This window comes from Anomaloglossus baeobatrachus, chromosome 3, assembly GCF_048569485.1.
Source record: "Anomaloglossus baeobatrachus isolate aAnoBae1 chromosome 3, aAnoBae1.hap1, whole genome shotgun sequence".
Taxonomy (NCBI): Eukaryota; Metazoa; Chordata; class Amphibia; order Anura; family Aromobatidae; genus Anomaloglossus; species Anomaloglossus baeobatrachus.
This window is the reverse complement of record NC_134355.1, coordinates 565118746-565142003: the sequence shown is the minus strand read 5'-3', so window position 1 is coordinate 565142003 and position 23258 is coordinate 565118746. Positions and strand designations below refer to the sequence as shown.

Sequence of the window (23258 nt, the reverse complement as noted above, 5' to 3'; positions counted from 1 at the left end):
TCATTAAACAATCCAAGGGAAAGGACTCGTCCTTACCCCAGTCCAAACCAAACAGACCTCAACAACGGAAGGTACAATCGAGGTTTCGGTCCTTTCGGCCCTCAGCCAGGTCTCAATTCTCCTCGTCCAACAGGCCACAGAAGGGTCAGAGGAACTCTGATTCATGGCGGTCTAAGTCACGTCCTAAAAAGACCGCCGGAGGAACCGCTCCCAAAGCGGCCTCCTCATGACTTTCGGCCTCCCCAAACCGCATCCTCGGTCGGTGGCAGGCTCTCCCGCTTTTGCGACGCCTGGTTGCCACATGTCCAAGACCGATGGGTGAGAGACATTCTGTCTCACGGTTACAGGATAGAGTTCCTCTCTCGTCCTCCGACTCGTTTCTTCAGAACATCTCCGCCCCCCGAGCGAGCCGATGCTCTTCTTCAGGCGGTGAGCACTCTGAAGGCAGAAGGAGTGGTGATCCCTGTTCCCCTTCAGCAATGGGGTCACGGTTTTTACTCCAACTTGTTTGTGGTGCCAAAAAAGGACGGATCTTTCCGTCCCGTTCTGGACCTCAAACTGCTCAACAGACGCGTGAAAACCAGGCGGTTCCGGATGGAATCTCTCCGCTCCCGCTCCGTCATCGCCTCGATGTCCCAAGGAGACTTCCTAACATCAATCGACATCAGGGATGCTTATCTCCACGTGCCGATTGCACCAGAGCATCAGCGCTTCCTGCGTTTCGCCATCGGGGACGAACACCTTCAGTTCGTGGCACTGCCTTTCGGCCTGGCGACAGCCCCACGGGTCTTCACCAAGGTCATGGCAACTGTGGTAGCAGTCCTACACTCTCAGGGACACTCGGTGAGCCCTTACTTAGACGATCTCCTTGTCAAGGCCCCCTCTCGGGTGGCATGCCAACACAGCCTGAACATTGCTCTGGAGACTCTCCAGAGATTCGGGTGGATCATCAATTTCCCAAAGTCAAAATTGACACCTACCCAATCGCTGACATATCTCGGGATGGAGTTTCATACTCTCTCAGCGATAGTGAAACTTCCGCTGGACAAACAGCGTTCACTACGGACAGGGGTGCAATCTCTCCTTCGAGCCCAGTCGCACCCCTTGAGGCGCCTCATGCACTTCCTAGGGAAGATGGTGGCAGCAATGGAGGCAGTTCCATTTGCACAGTTTCATCTGCGTCCACTTCAATGGGACATTCTCCGCAAATGGGACAGGAAGTCGACGTCCCTCGACAGGAACGTCTCCCTTTCTCGGGCAGCCAAGGCCTCCCTTCAGTGGTGGCTTCTTCCCACTTCTTTGTCGAAGGGGAAATCATTCCTGCCCCCATCCTGGGCTGTGGTCACGACGGACGCGAGTCTGTCAGGGTGGGGAGCGGTCTTCCTCCACCACAGGGCTCAGGGTACCTGGACTCAGCCAGAGTCCTCCCTTCAGATCAATGTTCTGGAGATAAGGGCAGTGTATCTAGCCCTAAAGGCGTTCCAGCCGTGGCTGGAAGGCAGGCAGATCCGAATTCAGTCGGACAACGCCACGGCGGTGGCATACATCAACCACCAAGGCGGCACACGCAGTCGGCAAGCCTTCCAGGAAGTTCGGCGGATTCTGCTGTGAGTGGAAGCTACAGCCTCCACCATCTCCGCAGTTCACATCCCGGGCGTAGAAAACTGGGAAGCAGACTTTCTCAGTCGCCAGGGCATGGACGCAGGGGAATGGTCTCTTCACCCGGACGTGTTTCAAGAGATCTGTTGCCACATGGGGAAGCCGGACGTCGACCTAATGGCGTCCCGGCACAACAGCAAGGTCCCGGCATTCATGGCACGGTCTCAAGATCACAGAGCTCTGGCGGCAGACGCATTAGTTCAGGATTGGTCGCAGTTTCGACTGCCTTATGTATTTCCTCCTCTGGCACTGCTGCCCAGAGTGTTACGCAAGATCAGGTCCGACTGCCGCCGCGCCATCCTCATCGCCCCAGACTGGCCGAGGAGGTCGTGGTGCCCGGATCTGTGGCATCTCACGGTGGGTCAACCGTGGGCACTACCAGACCGACCAGACTTACTGTCTCAAGGGCCATTTTTCCATCTGAATTCTGCGGCCCTCAACCTGACTGTGTGGCCATTGAGTCCTGGATCCTAGCGTCTTCAGGGTTATCTCAAGAGGTCATTGCCACTATGAGACAGGCCAGGAAACCAACGTCCGCCAAGATCTACCACAGGACGTGGAGGATCTTCTTATCCTGGTGCTCTGATCAGGGTTTTACTCCCTGGCCATTTGCCTTGCCCACTTTTCTGTCCTTCCTTCAATCCGGAATGGAAAAGGGTTTGTCTCTCGGCTCTCTTAAGGGACAAGTCTCGGCGCTCTCTGTGTTTTTTCAAAAGCGTCTAGCCAGGCTTCCGCAGGTACGCACGTTCCTGCAGGGGGTTTGCCACATAGTCCCTCCTTACAAGCGTCCGCTAGAACCCTGGGATCTGGACAGGGTGCTAACGGCTCTTCAGAAACCACCTTTCGAGCCAATGAGAGATATTTCTCTTTCACGCCTTTCGCAGAAGGTGGTCTTCCTAGTGGCAGTCACATCACTTCGGAGAGTGTCTGAGCTAGCTGCACTGTCATGCAAAGCCCCCTTCCTGGTGTTTCACCAGGACAAGGTGGTTCTGCGTCCGGTTCCGGAATTTCTCCCTAAGGTGGTATCCCCTTTTCATCTCAATCAGGATATCTCCTTACCTTCTTTTTGCCCTCATCCAGTTCACCAATGTGAAAAGGATTTGCACTTGTTAGATCTTGTAAGAGCACTTCTACTCTACATTTCTCGTACGGCGCCCCTGCGCCGCTTGGATGCGCTCTTTGTCCTTGTCGCTGGCCAGCGTAAAGGGTCGCAGGCTTCCAAGTCAACCTTGGCTCGGTGGATCAAGGAACCAATTCTTGAAGCCTACCGTTCTTCTGGGCTTCCGGTTCCTTCAGGGCTGAAAGCCCATTCTACCAGAGCCATGGGTGCGTCCTGGGCATTGCGGCACCAGGCTACGGCTCAGCAGGTGTGTCAGGCGGCTCCCTGGTCGAGTCTGCACACTTTCACGAAACACTATCAGGTGCATACCTACGCTTCGGCAGATGCCAGCCTAGGTAGGCGAGTCCTTCAGGCGGCGGTTGCCCACCTGTAGGAAGGGGCCGTTTTACGGCTCTATTACCGAGGTATTCTTTTACCCACCCAGGGACTGCTTTTGGACGTCCCAATTGTCTGGGTCTCCCAATGGAGCGCCAATGAAGAAGGGAATTTTGTTTACTTACCGTAAATTCCTTTTCTTCTAGCTCCTATTGGGAGACCCAGCACCCGCCCCTGTGCCCTTCGGGCTGTTGTTCTTTTGTGTACACATGTTGTTCATGTTGAATTGTTCTGGGTTCATGGTTTTCAGTTCTCCGAACATCCTTCGGATTGAATTTACCTTAGACCAATTTATAAGTTTCCTCCTTCCTGCTTTTGCACCAAAACTGAGGAGCCCGTGATGCACGGGGGGGTGTATAGGCAGAGGGGAGGGGTTACACTTTTAAGTGTAATACTTTGTGTGGCCTCCGGAGGCAGAAACTATACACCCAATTGTCAATTGTCTGGGTCTCCCAATAGGAGCTAGAAGAAAAGGAATTTACGGTAAGTAAACAAAATTCCCTTCTTTTCTTTGTGCGTTTTTTTTTTTTTTTTTTTTTATGTTGTTCCAATACACACAAAGTAAATAAACTCCTATATGACAACACCTGTAATTGCAATAATTTCTGGAGCAATTTCAAGGGTGCCAACACTTTTGGCTATGACTGTATAGTGTGCACACACTGCAGTATGGAACTGCGTTCTAGCACCCTACGCGTTTTGCTGTAACAATACAGCTTTTCCTGAGGAAGCTGGATTGATACTGTGATACGTGTGGGCATTACTTGGGCTCTGGCACAATTATTTAGTGCTGGTGGCGCTCACATACAGGGCTTTATTCCCCTGTCTACATGCATTTCTGCACCTTGCTGCTGTGGATTGTCTCCATCACTTTCTATGGGTAACTATGATTGCATTGTGTTATCCTGATTGTGGGCCGTTTTCCTTTCCTCACACAGGCCTGGCCAGTACAACTCTTTATTGCTATATAGCATATTCTGTATTCTATTCAGAACTTTCTTAGTTTTCCCTTCTTGTGCATTATAAATCACTATTATGTAGCTGGTATGCTGTGTGATTGCCCTCCACACTATTATTGTACTTCAGTGATTGTTCATGTTCCTTTTGTCCCTTGTGTGGTTTTTGAGTTGTTGTTCCTAATAAAAAATGTTTGTCATTTGTGCGTGCACTTTACATGCAGGGTCTTCCCTCTTATATGTCGATTCTTGCTTTTTCTGCATACAGTAGCACCTTATGCTATATACTAATTGCTTATTTTGAGCATTCTTTAGAAAAGTATAATAGAAAACTTGCATCGTTTCTGTATTTTAAATGCTGAGGTTTAAAAAAAACAAAAAAAAAGCTCCCCAAGTACGGAGTGGGCACGTGGCCTTACGTGCTCCTATGATGTAAGGAAGCGGTCATAAAAAGTGCATCTGATAGAAAAATACAGTACATAAAAATAACACAGACCTCATTGCTGACATTTGGTTACAGATTTTACAGCTGCTCCAAACAGTCGTTCCCTATGTCACATAGGAAGCAGTGAGCTGATGGTACCTCATATACTGATACATGCCAACAAGGTGTAATATTGGGAATGCAGAGGGAATGGCTCCCAGGCTCCTGCTGGTGAGGCAGTGTTATGTTTTGTGACCCTGTAGAAGGTGGCTATTGCGGACCACCAGCAGTCTTCCTACAGGGGTGTATCTTTAAGGACATGAGATTGTTGATGTGAGTCAATACACAATCTCTCTGGTCTCTAAACTGACTATGCTGGATCCTGATTGTGTCTCATGATTCTGTTACGCCTTTGTAGTCTGACCCCTGTACATGTGTATACGCACACTAGCGCCTGTGCCTTTACCCGTCTTTCTACTCTTACAGGATATACGCCAGGTACGCCATACAAAGTGTCCTGTTCCCCCACCAGCGGAGCTGTCCCACCCTACTCTTCATCTCCCAACCCTTACCAGACTGCAGTATACCCAGTAAGAAGTGCCTACCCACAGCAAAACCCATATGCACAGGTAAAGGTTGGTTAGATTCATATTCTTACTTTGTGCTTGTGTAACCTTGTTGTTCTTAGTCAGTCAGCCTTTGATATGTAATATACATACATGTTATAAATGTCCTAAACCAGCAGATATCATTTGTTCTATTGTAAGGCGACCGTAGCCTTCTAAGGGTATGTGCACATGTTAAATATTTGCAGAAATTTCTGCATCATTTCTCCATCTTAGCAGGAAAATGGAAATAGTTGCACTTTATTTTTATTTATTTTTTTAATTTTACATGCATTTTTGGTGGAGATTTTTTTTTCTCGTCAGTATGAGTTATGCATTCTTAAATTATTTATTTTTTATTTTTTTTATTTTGTTTTATAAAGCACAAATGGTTCCATGGTGCTGTACATGAGAAGGGGGTTACATACAAAATATAGATATGTAGACAAAATAGTACAGAGGGGAGAGGGCCCTGCCCTTGCGGGCTTACATTCTAAATGATAATTGGGAGGAGACAGTAGGTATGGTGGGCTTGAGGCAGCGCCAGTGGTGGTGAGGCAGAAGCTCTGGCAGGGGGTCATTGTAGACTGTGTAATCTTTACTGAAGAGATGGGTTTTCAAGGTCTGTGTGAAGCTTGAGTGTAGCAGATAATCTAACGTGTTGAGGCACTGAATTATAGAGGACAGGATACTCGGGAGAAGTCTTGGAGGTGGTTGGATGAGGAATGGATAAGTGTGGAGGAGAGAAGGAGGTGTTGGGAGGACTGTAGATTGTGTTGGAATATACTGGCTGATTATTGATCACTGTTAGTAGATTGAATTACATACGTTGGGGAATTGGGAGCCAATGAGGGGATTTCCATAGATAAGTAGTGGAATAGCGAGTGGAGAGGTGGATTAGTCTGGCAGCAGAGTTGAGGATGGACTGGAGAAGTGTGAGTGAATTAGCAGGGAGGCCACAGAGGAGGATGTTGCAGTAATTGAGGCGGGAGATTGAGGGCATGTACTAGCATTTCATAGATTGGGAGTTGAGGAAAGGACGGGTTCTGGTAATATTTTTGAGTTGGAGGTGGTGAGAGCTTGGATGTGCGGTTTGAAGGACCGGGCAGAGTTGCGGGTTACTCAGAGGCAGCGGAGTTCGGGTACTGGGTAGAGCGTGGTGTCATTTACTGTAATAGATCAGATAGGGGAGATAAGTGTGATGGGGGGGACATGATTTCACTTTTGTCCACATTGACTTTTAGGAAGTGAGAGGCGAAAGAGGGTATGGCTGATACACTCTGGGATTCTGGACAGCGGCATTTCCTTTCATTTGCTGGGCCTAGGAAATCCTTTTGGTTTTGTAACAAATCTGCGCAAAAAAATGCAACAAAACCACAATGTGCACAGGCCTTGATGATGGTGGACTGGAATGGAGGGGAGGATGAGAGCAGACGGTTGTTGAGGGATATTTCTGATACAAGGGCTTTTCCAAGGTGGACAGCCTTTAGGTGCATTAATAGCCGCTATACACCTCATCTTTAGTGGAGCTCTCCACAATTCATGTTGCAGACTAGTAAATCTGTTTGTTTTTTTTTGTTTGTGGTGGCCTGGTTACAATTTTTTTTATTTATTTTTTTTTTTTTCTCACCATGTTTTACCCCTTAGTGACAACCAATACAACTTAATACTGACCCGAGATATAAGTGAGTCTGGGGTTAATAGTGTTTTAAACCTGCTCGGCTCCTGCACTTCGAACCTCACTGCCCGGAGGAAATAACTCTAAAGGGCGCTTTACACGCTGTGACATCGCTAGCGATCGCCCCCGTCGTTTGTGCGTCACGGGCAAATCTCTGCCCGTGGCGAACAATATCAGAGGTACGCGTCACACGTACTTACCTTCCTAGCGACGTCGCTGTTGCCGGCGAACAACCATTTTTTATTTTTTTTATTTTTTTTTTTTAAGGGGGAGGTTTGTGCGGCGTCACAGTGACGTCAATCAACGAGCCACCAATAGATGCGGAGGGGTGGAGAGCAGCCGCATTAAGGTCACTCCCACCTCGTTGCCGGAGGACGCAGGAACGCTATTGTTCGTGGTTCCCGCGGTGTCACACATAGTGATGTGTGCTGCCTCAGGAACGACTAACAACCTGCGTCCAGCACAAGCAACGATATTTGGGAAATGAACGACGTGTCAACGATCAGCGATTTGGTGACTATTTCTGATCATTAGCGGTCGCTCGTACGTGTCACACGCAACGACGTCGCTAACGAGACCGGATGTGCGTCATGAATTCAGTGACCCCAGCGATATCTCGTTAGCGATGTCGTTGCGTGTAAAGCGGCCTTAAGGCTGTGTGCGCACGTTGCGTTTTTTCATGCGTTTATGCAGCTGTTTAAACTGCAGTGTAAACGCATGCGTTCTGTGTCCCCAGCAAGGTCTGACAATTAAGTAAATTCCATGCGCATGTTGTGTTTTGAAACGCAGCGTTTTCGATGCCAATTTTTTTACAAAATTGATGCGTTCTAAAAAGCAACATGTCACGTCTTTTGTGCGTTTTGTATGTTTTTCCCTCTGTGGGAGTGCAAGCATCCAGAACGCATCCATACTACATTCAAAATACATACAAAACGCAACGTTTTGCATGCTTTTGAAACGCACATGCAGTGACAAAACGCTGCTTTTTATTTGTCACGCCGGAATGCAACGTGCGCACAAAGCCTAACTGTTCTCGTTTCTTTTGTTCTTGGGCTTCGCAGGATATGGCCGGGAGGGGATTAAGGAAAAATCGTAATTGCACCATCATTTTTCTGTGTCGGTAGAGCAAAGTGGATGAGATTTCTGAAATCCTGGGCACATGCTGCTTATTTTCTCCTTGCAGATTTGAACCTTCATAGCGTTTTTATTTCAAATCTACAGCGTGTCAATTTTTTTCATGTTTTTCACCCATACAAATCAGTGAGGGAAAAAAAGCAAGTAAAAAAATTGCTTATTTTACAGTGGGTTTTTTTTTCTCTGCTTTTGCAGCAAAAAATAGCTGCAAATATGAAACTAGTGCATATACCCGAATAGCATTAGTGCATATACCCGATACCATTACTTAGCAGTCAGGGATAACCAGCCTCCGGGCTAAAGACTCCAGTATTGTTTCCTCCAAGTTAAGAATTCAGGAAATATAAGCCGATTTGGTTAAAAATGCATTTTAATTTTGTGTTTTGTATTACAGCAGGGAACGTACTATACACAACCTCTGTTTGCAGCCCCTCCACATGTAATTCATCACACTACAGTTGTGCAGCCCAATGGAATGCCAGCAACGATGTACCCCGCACCAATCCCTCCGAGGGGCAGCGGCGTGGCTATGGGCATGGTAGCCGGGACCACCATGGCAATGTCTGCAGGTATGAGCAAGTCTCCAGTTATATAAGAGAATCTGTGCAACCACATTAGTGGTCATTGGTGCAGGAGGCATGATCTAATATATAAAGGTGTGTGTGTGTGTATGTCTCCGCTAAAGGAATCCGCACCGTCACAGTTACAATCACAAAAGTTTGCACACACCTCATTTGACTCAGGGAATGTCATGTATTGAGTGGAAAATATAACCCCATGGTTGTTGTTTGCCAAAAAACCTCCTTACTTTAAAGTCAATGGAGCTGCAGGTTATTAATAGGAGATGTGATTGGCTGCTATAGGCAACAAAGGACATTCTTAGTATAAACCAGGGGTGGGGAACCTTTTTACTGCCGGGGGCCATTTGGAATTTTCTACCAACCTTCGGGGGCCGCACCAAATTATCAACTTGAAAACGACCAGGCTATAGTTGGTCAAACAATTAATTAACTCACCCCTACTGTGGTGGCCGGAGCGGCTGTGATGTTCGGTGATATTGATCATTTTGTTTCTCACAACTGCTTTTCCAGGTTTGTCTTGGTCTGGAGAGGCTGGGGGCATACACATCCCAGGAGAAGCTGGGGCACATACATCACAGAAGACACTGGGGCGCATATACATCACAGGAGACACTGAGGCATATACATCACAGGAAACATTGAGGCGTATACATCACAGGAGGGGTGTATACATCACAGGAGGGGTGTATACATCACAGGAGGGGTGTATACATCACAGGAGATGCTAAGCATGGACCGCACTAGTGGCGGGCACAGACAGCACTAGGCGGCGGCACAACGGACAGCGCTAGGCGGGACAGCGCTGACGGCGGCAGCACAACGGACAGCGCTGACGGCGGCAGCACAACGGACAGCGCTGACGGCGGCAGCACAACGGACAGCGCTGACGGCGGCAGCACAACGGACAGCGCTGACGGCGGCAGCACAACGGACAGCGCTGACGGCGGCAGCACAACGGACAGCGCTGACGGCGGCAGCACAACGGACAGCGCTGACGGCGGCAGCACAACGGACAGCGCTGACGGCGGCAGCACAACGGACAGCGCTGACGGCGGCAGCACGGGAGGCTACACACTGTACTGGGGGGTACACAGCACTGGATGGGGGGGCAGCGATGGGTTGCATACTCACAGTACAAGGGGGGGAGGAGGAGGAGTCACATAGCACTGGTCCGGGAGGCATGTACAGCAGGGAGGCATCTGCTGTACCTCTTCTGCTGTGACTGGAGCACAGCGCGCTGTTTACCCCGCCCTCAAGGTAAACCCTCAGCATGCGAGCACAGTCCCGGGTTCAGTCTAGAATGTATGGGCTGTAGTCAGGTCCCGAAAAGAGCCCGTAGATTCTAGTACGGGCTGCAATCAGGATCTGTAAATAGCCCGTACATTCTAGCATCTACCCATAACGCACTGGGATTTTAAAGGGCCGGCGGCTGGCAAAAGCACTCGAGCACTGGGGTAGCCTGGAATGTGCCCGGGGGCCGCATTAAATGTCATCGCGGGCCGCATACGGCCCGCGGGCCGGAGGTTCCCCACCCCTGGTATAAACAGTTTGTGTGAGGTAATATGATGTTGGTAGAGACAGACACATGGGGGGGGGGGGACTTGTGGTTTTGGGATTCCGCCCCTCCTCCCACATTTATATTATTTATCAGTTTGTTGCAGTTTGTTGGGGGTTTTGTTCCTCTTTTTGATCTATGAAAAGTTGTAGTTTTTGAATTATGCCATTTATGTTACCAACCAATGTACTGAAACTAAAATGAATAATATTTCTTTGTCGCTCCATTGGGAGACCCAGACAATTGGGTGTATAGCTTCTGCCTCCGGAGGCCACACAAAGTATTACACTTTAAAAAGTGTAACCCCTCCCCTCTGCCTATACACCCTCCCGTGCATCACGGGCTCCTCAGTTTTATGCTTTGTGTTGAAGGAGGCACACATTCACTCAAGCTCCACATTTTAGTCAGCAGCAGCTGCTGATTGTATCGGATGGAAGAAAAGAGGGCCCCCACAGGGCCCCCGGCATGCTCCCTTCTCACCCCACTAAGTCGGCGGTGCTGTTAAGGTTGAGGTACCCATTGCGGGTACAAAGGCTGGAGCCACATGCCGTTTTCCTTCCCCATCCCTTAGAGGCTCTGGGAGAAGTGGGATCCTAACCGGTCATCTATTCACTGGGACCGGGCTCCCTCCGCAGCCCCTGTGGGAATCTGACGGACAGGAGACTTGATATCATCAGGGACAGGGCCCTGCATCTAAAGGTACTCTGTGTCCCCATGGGGATGGTGCATGGAGCGCTTGTGTCACACACGCTGCAGCGGCTGCTGTTTTTTTGTGACGACCGGGACTTCCGCGCCGACCGGGCCTGTTTGCCGGCCGCGGTATTAAATTTAGTCCCCGGCTTCATGCGGCCTAGTACCATAACTCCCGCCCCCGGGCCTGCCAGTCAGGGGTAAGGGCGGGACGGTCGACCTGACGTCGACAGTGAGGGCTGGAGCATACTTTAGGTGTCCTCCTCCCCCCTCACTGATCACTGTGGGGCACCAGATTCCCGCACTTTATTAGTCGCCGCCCACGGCTCCCTCCTCCCCTGAGAGCTCCGGCAGCCATTTTTACAATCATTCTGCCGGTGGAGGAACGAGCTCTGCGGCTCTGGGAGGCCCAAGGTAGGGAATCTGGTGGACACACAACCGCTTTGGGCGGTCGGTAAGCCACATCGGTCACCCGGTGCTGGTCCCCCTAGGGTGCCGAAGTGTGTGTATGGATAGATAGATAGATAGATATAATATATAATATATATATATATATATATATATATATATATATATATATATATATATATATATATATATATATATATATATATATATATATATATATATATATATATATATATATATATATATATATATATATATATATATATATATATATATATATATATATATATAATTTGTATACATTTTCTCGGTTCGGCCGCATTGTTTTTTGCTTTTGGCTATATACCCTCAGTGATCACTCTCCTAGGAAACTACAGCATGTCGTTCACAAGGAGCAAGGGTGCCAAGACACAGGGTTATTTTGCAACCTGTACCTCTTGTGCGGCTATGTTACCTGCAGGTTCCACCTACCCTCACTGTGAGCAATGCTCGGCCCCTTTTGCACTCGCTCAGCCGCAGTCTCGGGCACTGGTGGGACCCTCGGCTCAGGCAGAACCGCCGGCCCCCCCTGTCCAGGTGGCAGGGACAGAGTTTGCAGTTTTGGCTGAGAAACTCTGAGTCGCTTTCACATTCCATGGCTCAGTCTATGGATAAATGGTCTGCTAAGATACTAGAAGCCTTGCAGTTCAGATCGGTCCTTACACAGGCCCCGGGCACTGTGGGATCATCGCCCCCAGGCCCCTCTCGGTCTGCGCCGCAGCGTGCTCCTGGGGTGGCATCTAGGTCTCACGGGGAGGACTCCGGCACGGACCGCAGTCCCAGACCGGCTAAGCGGGCTCGCTGGGAATCTTCCCCGACTTCATCACGCTGTTCGGGGTCTCAGCTTGAGGACTCTCTGGAGGATGAATCTGATGTCGCAGCTCAGCGCTCTGACCCTGACGTTGCTCTCAATCTTGATACACCTGAAGGGGACGCCATAGTAAATGACCTTATAGCGTCCATCAACCAGGTGCTAGATCTTTCTCCCCCAACTCCACCTAGAGAGGAGTCGGATTCGCAGCAGGAGAGACACCAGTTTAGGTTTCCCAAACGTACACGGAGTGCGTTTTTCGATCACTCTAACTTCAATGATGCTGTCCAGAAGCACAGAGCATTTCCGGACAAGCGCTTTACTAAGCGCCTTATTGACACACGTTACCCCTTCCCCTCTGACGTAGTTAAGGGTTGGGCTCAATGTCCCAAGGTGGATCCTCCAGTCTCTAGACTGGCGGCTAGATCTGTAGTATCAGTGGCAGATGGTTCATCGCTCAAGGATGCCACTGACAGGCAGATAGAGCTCCTGATGAAATCCATCTATGAAGCCACAGGCGCGTCTTTTGCCCCGGCCTTTGCAGCCGTGTGGGCACTCCAAGCTATCTCAGCTTGCCTGTCTGAGATTAATGCGGTCACACGTACCTCTGCTCCGCAAGTTGCGTCCTTGACTTCTCAGGCGTCGGTATTTTCATCCTACGCCATGAATGCCGTCCTGGACTCTGCTAGCCGTACAGCGGTAGCGTCCGCCAATTCGGTGGCAGTCCGCAGGGCCATATGGCTACGCGAATGGAAGGCAGACTCTGCTTCCAAGAAGTTCTTAACCGGTTTGCCATTTTCTGGCGACCGATTGTTTGGCGAGTGATTGGATGAAATTATTAAGCAATCCAAGGGAAAGGACTCATCCTTACCCCAGTCCAAACCAAACAAACCTCAGCAACGGAAAATTCAATCGAGGTTTCGGTCCTTTCGGCCCTCAGCCAGGTCCCAATCCTCCTCGTCCAACAGGCCACAGAAGGGCCAAAGGAACTCTTATGCATGGCGGTCTAAGTCACGTCCTCCAAAGACCGCCGGAGGCACTGTCTCCAAGGCGGCCTCCTCATGACTTTCGGCCTCTCCAAACCGCATCCTCGGTCGGTGGCAGGCTCTCCCGCTTTTGCGATGCCTGGTGGCCACATGTCCAAGACCGATGGGTGAGAGACATTCTGTCTCACGGTTACAGGATAGAGTTCAGCTCTCGTCCTCCGACTCGCTTCTTCAGAACATCTCCGCCCCCCGAGCGAGCCGATGCACTTTTTCAGGCAGTGAACACTCTGAAGACAGAAGGAGTTGTGATCCCCGTCCCCTTTAAGGAACGTGGTCGCGGTTTTTACTCCAACTTGTTTGTGGTGCCAAAAAAGGACGGATCATTCCGTCCCGTTCTGGACCTCAAACTGCTCAACAGACACGTGAGAACCAGACGGTTTCGGATGGAATCTCTCCGCTCAGTCATCGCTTCGATGTCCCAAGGAGACTTCCTAGCATCAATCGACATCAGGGATGCTTATCTCCATGTGCCGATCGCACCAGAGCATCAACGCTTCCTGCGTTTCGCCATCGGGGACGAACACCTTCAGTTTGTGGCACTGCCTTTCGGCCTGGCGACAGCCCCACGGGTCTTCACCAAGGTCATGGCATCCGTTGTGGCGGTCCTACACTCTCAGGGCCACTCGGTGATCCCTTACTTAGACGATCTCCTAGTCAAGGCACCCTCCCGGGTGGCATGTCAACACAGCCTGACCGTCGCTCTGGAGACTCTCCAGAGGTTCGGGTGGATCATCAATTTCCCAAAGTCCAAATTGACACCGACCCAATCACTGACTTACCTCGGGATGGAGTTTCATACTCTCTCAGCGATAGTCAAGCTACCGCTGGACAAACAGCGTTCGCTGCAGACAGGGGTGCACTCTCTTCTTCGGGGCCAGTCCCACCCCTTGAGGCGCCTCATGCACTTCCTGGGGAAGATGGTGGCAGCAATGGAGGCAGTCCCCTTTGCGCAGTTTCATCTGCGTCCACTCCAATGGGACATTCTCCGCAAATGGGACAGGAGGTCGACGTCCCTAGACAGGAACGTCTCTCTTTCCCTGGCAGCCAAAACCTCTCTTCAGTGGTGGCTTCGTCCCACTTCTCTGTCGAAGGGAAAATCCTTCCTGCCCCCATCCTGGGCTGTGGTCACGACGGACGCGAGTCTGTCAGGGTTGGGAGCGGTTTTTCTCCACCACAGGGCTCAGGGAACCTGGACTCCGACAGAGTCCTCCCTTCAGATCAATGTTCTGGAAATAAGGGCAGTGTATCTAGCCCTAAAGGCGTTCCATCGGTGGCTGGAGGGCAGGCAGATCCGCATACAGTCGGACAACGCCACGGCGGTCGCGTACATCAACCACCAGGGCGGCACGCGCAGCCGTCAAGCCTTCCAGGAAGTTCGGCGGATTCTGCTGTGGGCGGAGGCCACAGCCTCCACCATCTCCGCAGTTCACATCCCGGGCGTAGAAAACTGGGAAGCAGACTTCCTCAGTCGCCAGGGCATGGACGCAGGGGAATGGTCTCTTCACCCGGACGTGTTTCGAGAGATCTGTTGCTGCTGGGGAACGCCGGACGTCGATCTCATGGCGTCTCGGCACAACAACAAAGTCCCAGCATTCATGGCACGGTCTCAAGATCACAGAGCTCTGGCGGCGGACGCATTAGTTCAGGATTGGTCGCAGTTTCGACTTCCCTATGTGTTTCCTCCTCTGGCGATGCTGCCCAGAGTGTTGCGCAAGATCAGGTCCGACTGCCGCCGCGCCATCCTCGTCGCTCCAGACTGGCCGAGGAGGTCGTGGTACCCGGATCTGTGGCACCTCACGGTGGGTCAACCGTGGGCACTCCCAGACCGTCCAGACTTGCTGTCTCAAGGGCCATTTTTCCATCTGAATTCTGCGGCCCTCAACCTGACTATGTGGCCATTGAGTCCTGGCTCCTAGCGTCCTCAGGGTTATCTCAAGATGTCGTTGCCACTATGAGACAGGCCAGGAAACCAACGTCCGCCAAGATCTATCACAGGGCTTGGAGGATCTTCTTATCCTGGTGCTCTGATAAGGGTTTTACCCCCTGGCCGTTTGCCTTACCCACTTTTCTTTCCTTCCTTCAATCCGGAATGGACAAGGGTCTGTCTCTCGGCTCTCTCAAGGGACAAGTATCGGCGCTTTCCGTGTTTTTTCAAAAGCGTCTAGCCAGGCTTCCGCAGCTCCGCACGTTCCTGCAGGGAGTTTGCCACATAGTTCCACCTTACAAGCGGCCGCTGGAACCCTGGGATCTTAACAGGGTGCTAAGGGCTCTTCAGAAACCACCTTTCGAGCCGCTACGGAATATCTCTTTATCACGTCTTTCGCAGAAGGTGGCTTTTCTAGTGGCAATTACATCGCTCCGTAGAGTGTCGGAGCTAGCAGCGTTGTCATGCAAAGCCCCCTTCCTGGTTTTTCACCAGGATAAGGTGGTTCTGCGTCCGGTCCCGGAATTTCTCCCTAAGGTGGTATCCCCTTTTCATCTCAATCAGGATATCTCCTTACCTTCATTTTGCCCTCATCCAGTTCACCAATGTGAAAAGGATTTGCACTTGTTAGATCTAGTGAGAGCACTCCGGATCTACGTGTCTCGCACGGCGCCCCTGCGCCGTTCTGATGCGCTCTTTGTCCTTGTCGCTGGCCAGCATAAGGGGTCGCAGGCTTCCAAGTCAACCTTGGCTCGGTGGATCAAGGAACCGATTCTTGAAGCCTACCGTTCTTCTGGGCTTCCGATTCCTTCAGGGCTGAAAGCCCATTCTACCAGAGCCGTGAGTGCGTCCTGGGCATTGCGGCACCGGGCTACGGCTCAGCAGGTGTGTCAGGCAGCTACCTGGTCTAGTCTACACACTTTCACGAAACACTATCAGGTGCATACCTATGCTTCGGCAGATGCCAGTCTAGGTAGGCGAGTCCTTCAGGCGGCGGTTGCCCACCTGTAAGAGGGGGCCGTTTTTTCGGCTCTTGTTTATTGAGGTATTCTTTTACCCACCCAGGGACTGCTTTTGGACGTCCCAATTGTCTGGGTCTCCCAATGGAGCGACAAAGAAGAAGGGAATTTTGTTTACTTACCGTAAATTCCTTTTCTTCTAGCTCCTATTGGGAGACCCAGCACCCGCCCCTGTTCCCTTCGGGCTGTTGTTCTTTTGTGTACACATGTTGTTCATGTTGAATTGTTCCTTTGGTTCATGGTATTCAGTTCTCCGAACATCCTTCGGATTGAATTTACCTTAGACCAATTTATATGTTTCCTCCTTCCTGCTTTTGCACCAAAACTGAGGAGCCCGTGATGCACGGGAGGGTGTATAGGCAGAGGGGAGGGGTTACACTTTTTAAAGTGTAATACTTTGTGTGGCCTCCGGAGGCAGAAGCTATACACCCAATTGGCTGGGTCTCCCAATAGGAGCTAGAAGAAAAGGAATTTACGGTAAGTAAACAAAATTCCCTTCTTTTTTTTGGCTTTTGTTTTTCCTTTTAACCCCTTTACACGTGTGTGTGTGTGTGTGTGTGTGTGTGTGTGTGTGTGTGTGTGTGTGTGTGTGTGTGTGTGTGTGTGTGTGTGTGTGTGTCCGTCCGTCCGTCCATCCTAGGTTGCGTCCTCCCGTTACCATCCTGCGGTCATACCTGCACTTGTCTGTTGATCTGATCAGCAGACATGTGAAGCTAACTGGCGTGGGTGGATCGAAGATTAGACTGCTTGTGCTTGGTGATCTAACAGATAAGGGTATTCTGTAATAAGGAGTATGATTTTGTCCCTTGTCTCAAAGTGAACAGCAGCGGGAGCCTTTAATCCTGTCTGGATATTGTTTTCAGCTTTGTAATTGTGTGGGTTGTTTTTTGGTTACTTCCGCAAAGTTTTATTTGTTCGTCTTGTGTGTGTGTTTGTGTGTGTAATATTTGGATATAATGTATCCAGGTTTCACTAGGCTCATTATTTACAGATGTTTTCCATACTGTACTTTAAAAGTAATGTTTGCGAGGTTACCTTCCTACTCCCACCTAAACCATAGCTAAATGCATTGCTGATTTCTTATTTTCACTTTTTATTGTCTGCATGGGGAAGAATCCACAACTTTTGATGCCGTTTAGTGCTTTTTCCCAGAACTCCTGAGGCTATCCATCCTTGGCACCTCTGAGTGATCGCTCAATGTGGAGCCTGCGTAGGTCCCCGCTCTCCTCACTCCTGTGCACTACGGTGCCCTGCTCAGGACATTTTACTGCACAGAGGGGAGGAAAGAGCTTTATGCAGGCTCCAGATAACCTGGCCAGTGTCCTGACACATTGAGCTATTCCTTATAGAGAGGGAGGCATAAAGGATGGAAATAATGAACCTCTGCCTCCGGGTTTTAAGTGCTCTGGGCATGATAAAGCACTTAACAACTCATTTGCATATTGCTAAAATTGTGCATTTTTCTGCACTCAAGCAAGAGATTGCGGATATACAGCTGCCAATGCATATATCACTTACTGACCTACATGCCCATATGAACGGTGTAGGGGGTTGATCTTGCAGAAAGATTCTCTTTAATATGCAGGGGTGTCAATATTTACCACAATTGTATGTCATGAAATAATTTGGATATTCTGTTTTCAACCACAGTTACTGCCTGTGCGATGTTACATTTCAGTTCATGATCTGTCAATGTTGTTTTCTAGGTACATTGTTGACCACCCATTCACCAACTCCAGTAGCCCCTCACCAAGTTACTATGCCTGCATATCGGCCCCCAGGGACACCAACCTATAGTTATGTCCCAACACAATGGTGATTAGTCGACCAGTGTAAGTGTTGTCGTTTCTTTTGTTCTTGGGCTTCGCAGGATAATGCAAAGAGGGGATTAAGGAAAATCGTAATTACACCATCATTTTTCAGATGTCGGGCCCTGATTCCTGCAATGTCACTCACTGGGCTGCTTGCTGTAGTTTTTATAAACTCAATGTTTTTATCAGCAGGAGATAATTGCAGGACTAGGCCTCTCTTGCAGGCAGTCCAGCTAGTCTGTGTAACCCCAGCTGATTGACAGCTTTTTGTGTACACTGTATGTTGGCACAAAGCTGACAATCAGTGGTTTGTGTTGGGTTACCACCAAAAAAATGGAAAACCCAACCCTTTCCTGGAGGTGATCTGTTTATGGCTGGCTGCATGTGAGCAGAGACCCGAACTGCCCAATTAGTGGCTTCCATTGGGGATCAGGTTAAGTCCGGGTCCCAAACCGATCTTAATTTAAAGTTCGAGTTGGCTGCACCAATCAAACTTCCACGGGTCCGCTCCTCTCTAGTTCTAAGGAAATCAACATTCAAAAAAACTCCTAATTTTGCAGTAGATAAAACATTGATTCTATGAAAATATCAACAAGCAGCCCAGTAAATGACACATCACTGGAATCTGGGTCTATGCCTCTACATTGTTTTGCTCTCAGATGGGGTCTTAAAAACCTGCTGACAGATTTCCTTTTAAACAGGTCTGTAATAGTTGACAATTAAAGGGCAGATTATGTAATCTGAGAGCCTGATTAAAGAATGTCACTTATTAGGCTATCTGCTCTATTTTCAGTACAATCCATGTTGTATCAGGAGTAGATTCACTTGAAGACCACGTCTCACATGCAGAGCAGTCAGGCTAATCTGTATCTCTGCCCCCACCACTGATTGGCAACTTGCTCACTATGCCCAGTGTACACAGGACGCTGCCAATAAACTGTGTGGGCGGGGTTATACACAGCCAAGAAGTCTTCACTCCAGAACATAGAATCTCTGTGATGTTTAATTTATGTCAACAGGACACCAAGCAGCTCAGTAAGTGACACATCACTGGAATCAGGCTCTCTGTCGCTATATTATGCTGCTCTATTTCCATAGCTAAAAACGGTGACAGATCCTTTCTGAAGCTTTCCATTAATAGTCTAAAATATGCCATCAATATGTTATTGGTGGGGTCCAAACCCTGAGACCATCACTGAGCTGACAGTTTAAAGGGATTGCTGGTGTACTGTGCATTGTTCTGGACACATTGGTGCTCTCTTCTATAGCAGACAGCTGTAAAGTGCAAGAGTGTAGAGTCTGCAGGACCTGTGATCAGACTATCAGATATCAATATTTGCCTGACTGAAGATCAGATCTTTAGCAAAAAAAATCCTGAAAAACCCTTTGAAATGTATCACAATAATAGACTGACCCAGATTACTTTTTCATCTAAAGCAAAGGAATTTAGCCATTAGAGGTCTGCCATGCCCACTGACTGACGGTCAGTTTTGTTTTTTTTTATAGGGTTGGCTTAACCTTTTTACCGATCGCGGGCAGTAATATTACGTCCTAGCGGTCATAGTGTTACTGCCCGCAGTCTGCTGCTGGCAGCTTGACGCAATCGGCACACATCTCTGCTGATTTTCACAATTGAGGTGTGCCTGCCATGCCGTTTAACCCCTTAAATGGCGCTATCAATATGTGACAGCGCCATTATAACTGCATCGGCAGTAAACATTTACTTACCAGCTGATCCGGAAGTCACGTGACGTGATCACGTGACTTTCGGTGGTTGTCATGGTAACACAGGGTCATGCAATGACTCCTGTAGCTCACATGAATTACTTTCGGTTTCACCCGCCCAGAGCTGAGTGAGGCAGAAAATTAGCATATATGCGGTTTACAGCTGTATAGCTGTGATCAGCAGATATGGCAGAGCGATCGGATTGTTAACCCATATAGCCCCTTAGGGGGACCAGTAAAATAAAAAAAAAGTAAAAAAAACCCAAACCCTAAAAGTTCAAATAACCTCTTTCGCCCCATTGAAAATATAAAGGGTTAAAAAAATACAACATTCGGAATCGCCGTGTTCAGAAATGCCCGATCTATCAAAATATAAAATCAATTAATCTGATCCGTAAACGGCGTAGCGGCAAAAAAAATGCCAAACGCCAAAATTTAATTTTTTTTGTCGCCACAAATTTTGCGCAAAATGCAATAACAGGCGACCAAACCGTAGCATCTGCGCTAAAATGGTACAATTTAAAACAGGAGCCTAAGACGCAAAAAATAAGCAGTCACTGAGCCATAGATCCTGAAAAATGAGAATGCTACAGGTTACGGAATATGGCGTAAAACAAGCGCCATTTTTTTCGGACAAACTTCTGATTTTTTTTTTTTTTTTAAACCCCTTATATAAAAGTAAACCTATACATGTTTGGTGTCTACAAACTCGCACTGACCTGAGGCATCACACCCACACATCAGTTTTACCATACAGTGAACACCGTGAATAAAATATCTCAAAAACAATAGTGCTATCACACTTTTTTTGCAATTTTTCTTCATTTGGAATTTTTTTTGCAGTTTTCCAGTACAATATATGGTAACACTTATAGTTTCATTTAAAAGTACAACTTGTACCGCAAAAAAATGAGCCCTCACATGACCATATTGACTGAAAAATAAAAAAAAAGTACGTCTCTCGGAAGAATGGCGAAAAAAAATGGAAAGCGAAAAATCGGCCGATCGTGAAGGGGTTAAAGGAGTTGTCCATGATAAAGGTGTAATGTACAAATTGGGGGTAATGTCATCAAATTCTGAAGCAATAAATACCCCCCCCTTTCCAACTATCAGTTGTCAGCTGCAGTCTGTCACTGGTCTCACGCTTTACACTGCATGAGCGTCGCTGAGAAGCCATCACTACATCCAAGTAACCAGAGACTCTGGGAGCGGTGGGCATATAACGGGGAACTAATGCTACTTTTAGGATTATAGTGCATCCAACAAATTTTTGATTATGAATTATTGAGTATGATGTTTATGGACAACACTATTTTATATAGATAGGTTCCCTTTTAGTTGACCTCTTAACCGGTTTTTCCCTTATGAGCTGCGGCCACCACCACTGAGCTCTTATATACAGCATTCCAGAATACTTTATAGAAGAGCCCAGGCCGCTCTAAAATGTAAAAGCACCTTTATTATACTCACCTGGGGGGCGGTCCGGACCATTGGATGTTGCTGCTCTCCGGTCCAGCACCTCCTCTCTGCTGCGATCCCCATCCTCCTCCTCAGCCTCGTATGGATGATGCGTCCTACATCGTCCACACAGGCCACCATTGCGGTCCTACGCATGCACAATGTAATCTGCCCTGCTGAGGGCAGATCAAACTACTGTAATGCAGGCACGAGGAAAGGTCAAAGACTGCCTGCGCATGCGTATTACAATACTTTAATCTGCCCTGTTGAGGGTAGATCAAAGTGCGTCTGTGCAGGACCTCAGTGCTGGCCTGTGTGTATGACGTAGGACGCGGGCCTCAGGACAGCCATCACAGGAGAAAGAAGGCGTCGTACTGGAGAGCAGCGACACCTATCGCACCGGACCGCCTCCTGGTGAGTATTATATACAGCAAGCCCTGGTATAGTAGAATGCTGTATATCAGAGCTCACTGGTGGTGGCCACAGCTTATAAGGGAAAAATCAGTTGACATGTTCCCTTTAACAAAGGATACTTGTGATAACGTCTCTGACAACCGATTGATTCCATATCGTGGTTCATGTTTTGTCAGGTTTAAAGATGGAAGATATGCAAGCAAGTCCGATGCTTATTAGATGGTGCTGAAGTTCCACCTCCAGCGAGAAGTTTCTTCCTTCTGAATTCTTTCAACACTTTGCCTAACACTAATTCAGGATCCGAAGATTTCCATTATTGCATATCTTAACATCTTGGGACTCTAGTGGTTGTCTTTAATATAAAATCCTGTTTTGTGGACAGTCTTGCAATTTTTTTAGCTAATTCTAATGATAAAAAGGGAGTATAAAGTTGTTTCAATGATCCATATCTAGATGAATGCATGTTTAAACACGAAATGAAGCTTGTTTATTGCAGTGACATATGCAAACACAAAAAAGAAACATCATATGCAAAATCCAAAGGAGTCGAGAAGAAATCTGAAGGCTTTTTAATTGTAAGACCTTAGAAACTTGAGGCAAGACTAATCACCCAGTGTGTTTTTTGAGTGTTGCTCTACCGTTTGTTTTTTTTTGTTATTTTGGAAGGTTGTTACTAGTAAAATGGTGCCATGTGATCTACAACATCATATGAAGTAATTAGTGTAATTCAGGTTCTGCCCAATCTCTCACTAGGAATATGTTTTATGTTTTCCCTCTCAAGTTGATTTTTCTATAGTATGTTTAATAGGAATAGCTGATGATGTGACTGAGGAGGACTCGGCTCACAACGCAGGGTACAGACCCCGCCATGCCTGAGGTGGCCACTTTATAGTATTCACTCTGCACCTATTGCTATTTCCAAAATAAACACTTCAAGCATTCCTCAGAAATAGAAAAGGACCCTCCTCCTCTTTTTTTTTTTTTCTTTTCTTTTTTTATTTGATTTGATAGAATTTGGAGAAAAGGCAAAACAAAATCCTGTGCATCACGAAAATTGGGAAAAGTGGATGTAAGCTTTCCACTCGAAAGATAGTGACCACATTGTTTCTTATTTTAATTTGCTTTTTTTTGTATTTTTTGTTAAATTGCTTACATTGTGCAGAGGTTTTCTGTTGGCATTCCACAATAAATAAATAAAAATGGTGACCATTCTCATTTCCAACATATATAAATGTTCTGCAATGGAAAGGTTCTTTTGTTTAGAGAATCTAAATAAAAAAAAATGTTGTTACACAAAGCCGCTATACGACTCCTAAATGCTTATGGTTGACACTAGGCGGATGCCTAACTTCTGGCTACACAAAATACTTCGAAGGCCAGGGTCACGCTTGCGAGTGCCTCACATCCCATCACCCGGTGCGGCCGCACACTCTCCGGACAGGAGCGTCTCCGCTGCATAGAAATACATGCAGCCGACCCGCTCTTGTCAGGAGAGTGCGCGGACGTGCCGGGTGATGCGATGCGAGACTCACATGAGTCATTCGTAAGTGTGACTCCGGCCTTATTATGCACATACAACCTGTCCGTCATTGCTAATTGGCAGTCCACACAGAACAGTTGTGGGAGATTTTAATAAAAGTTGTGCAAAGTAACAATGGAGCAACCAATCACATGACAATCTTGATTGGTTACTTTGTACCAGTTTAAATGAATCTCCCCCATTGTGACTTGGCTAGGTCACAGCTTAGGCTGGTTTCACACTACGTCTTTTTAACATCCGTTGAAAACGTTATTTTAGCGGAAGTACGGATCCAGTGCAAATGTGT

General features: G+C 48.1%; 1 protein-coding gene across 6 annotated transcripts in view; it reads left to right on the top strand.

The window, feature by feature from the left end:
* Positions 1 to 22729, top strand: part of FAM168B (family with sequence similarity 168 member B) — a 53623-nt gene extending 30894 nt beyond the window's left edge. For 4 of the 6 annotated variants that reach the window (XM_075340916.1, XM_075340914.1, XM_075340915.1 and 1 more), the window contains 4 exons: positions 5021 to 5169; positions 8346 to 8520; positions 17731 to 17856; positions 21609 to 22729. In XM_075340916.1, coding sequence (XP_075197031.1) covers positions 5021 to 5169; positions 8346 to 8520; positions 17731 to 17843 — 437 coding nt within the window. In that variant the 3' untranslated portion in view covers positions 17844 to 17856; positions 21609 to 22729. The remainder of the gene's footprint in view (positions 1 to 5020; positions 5170 to 8345; positions 8521 to 17730; positions 17857 to 21608) is intronic. The other 2 variants (XM_075340917.1, XM_075340919.1) reach the window with 1 other exon arrangement.
* Positions 22730 to 23258: the final 529 nt, after the last annotated feature.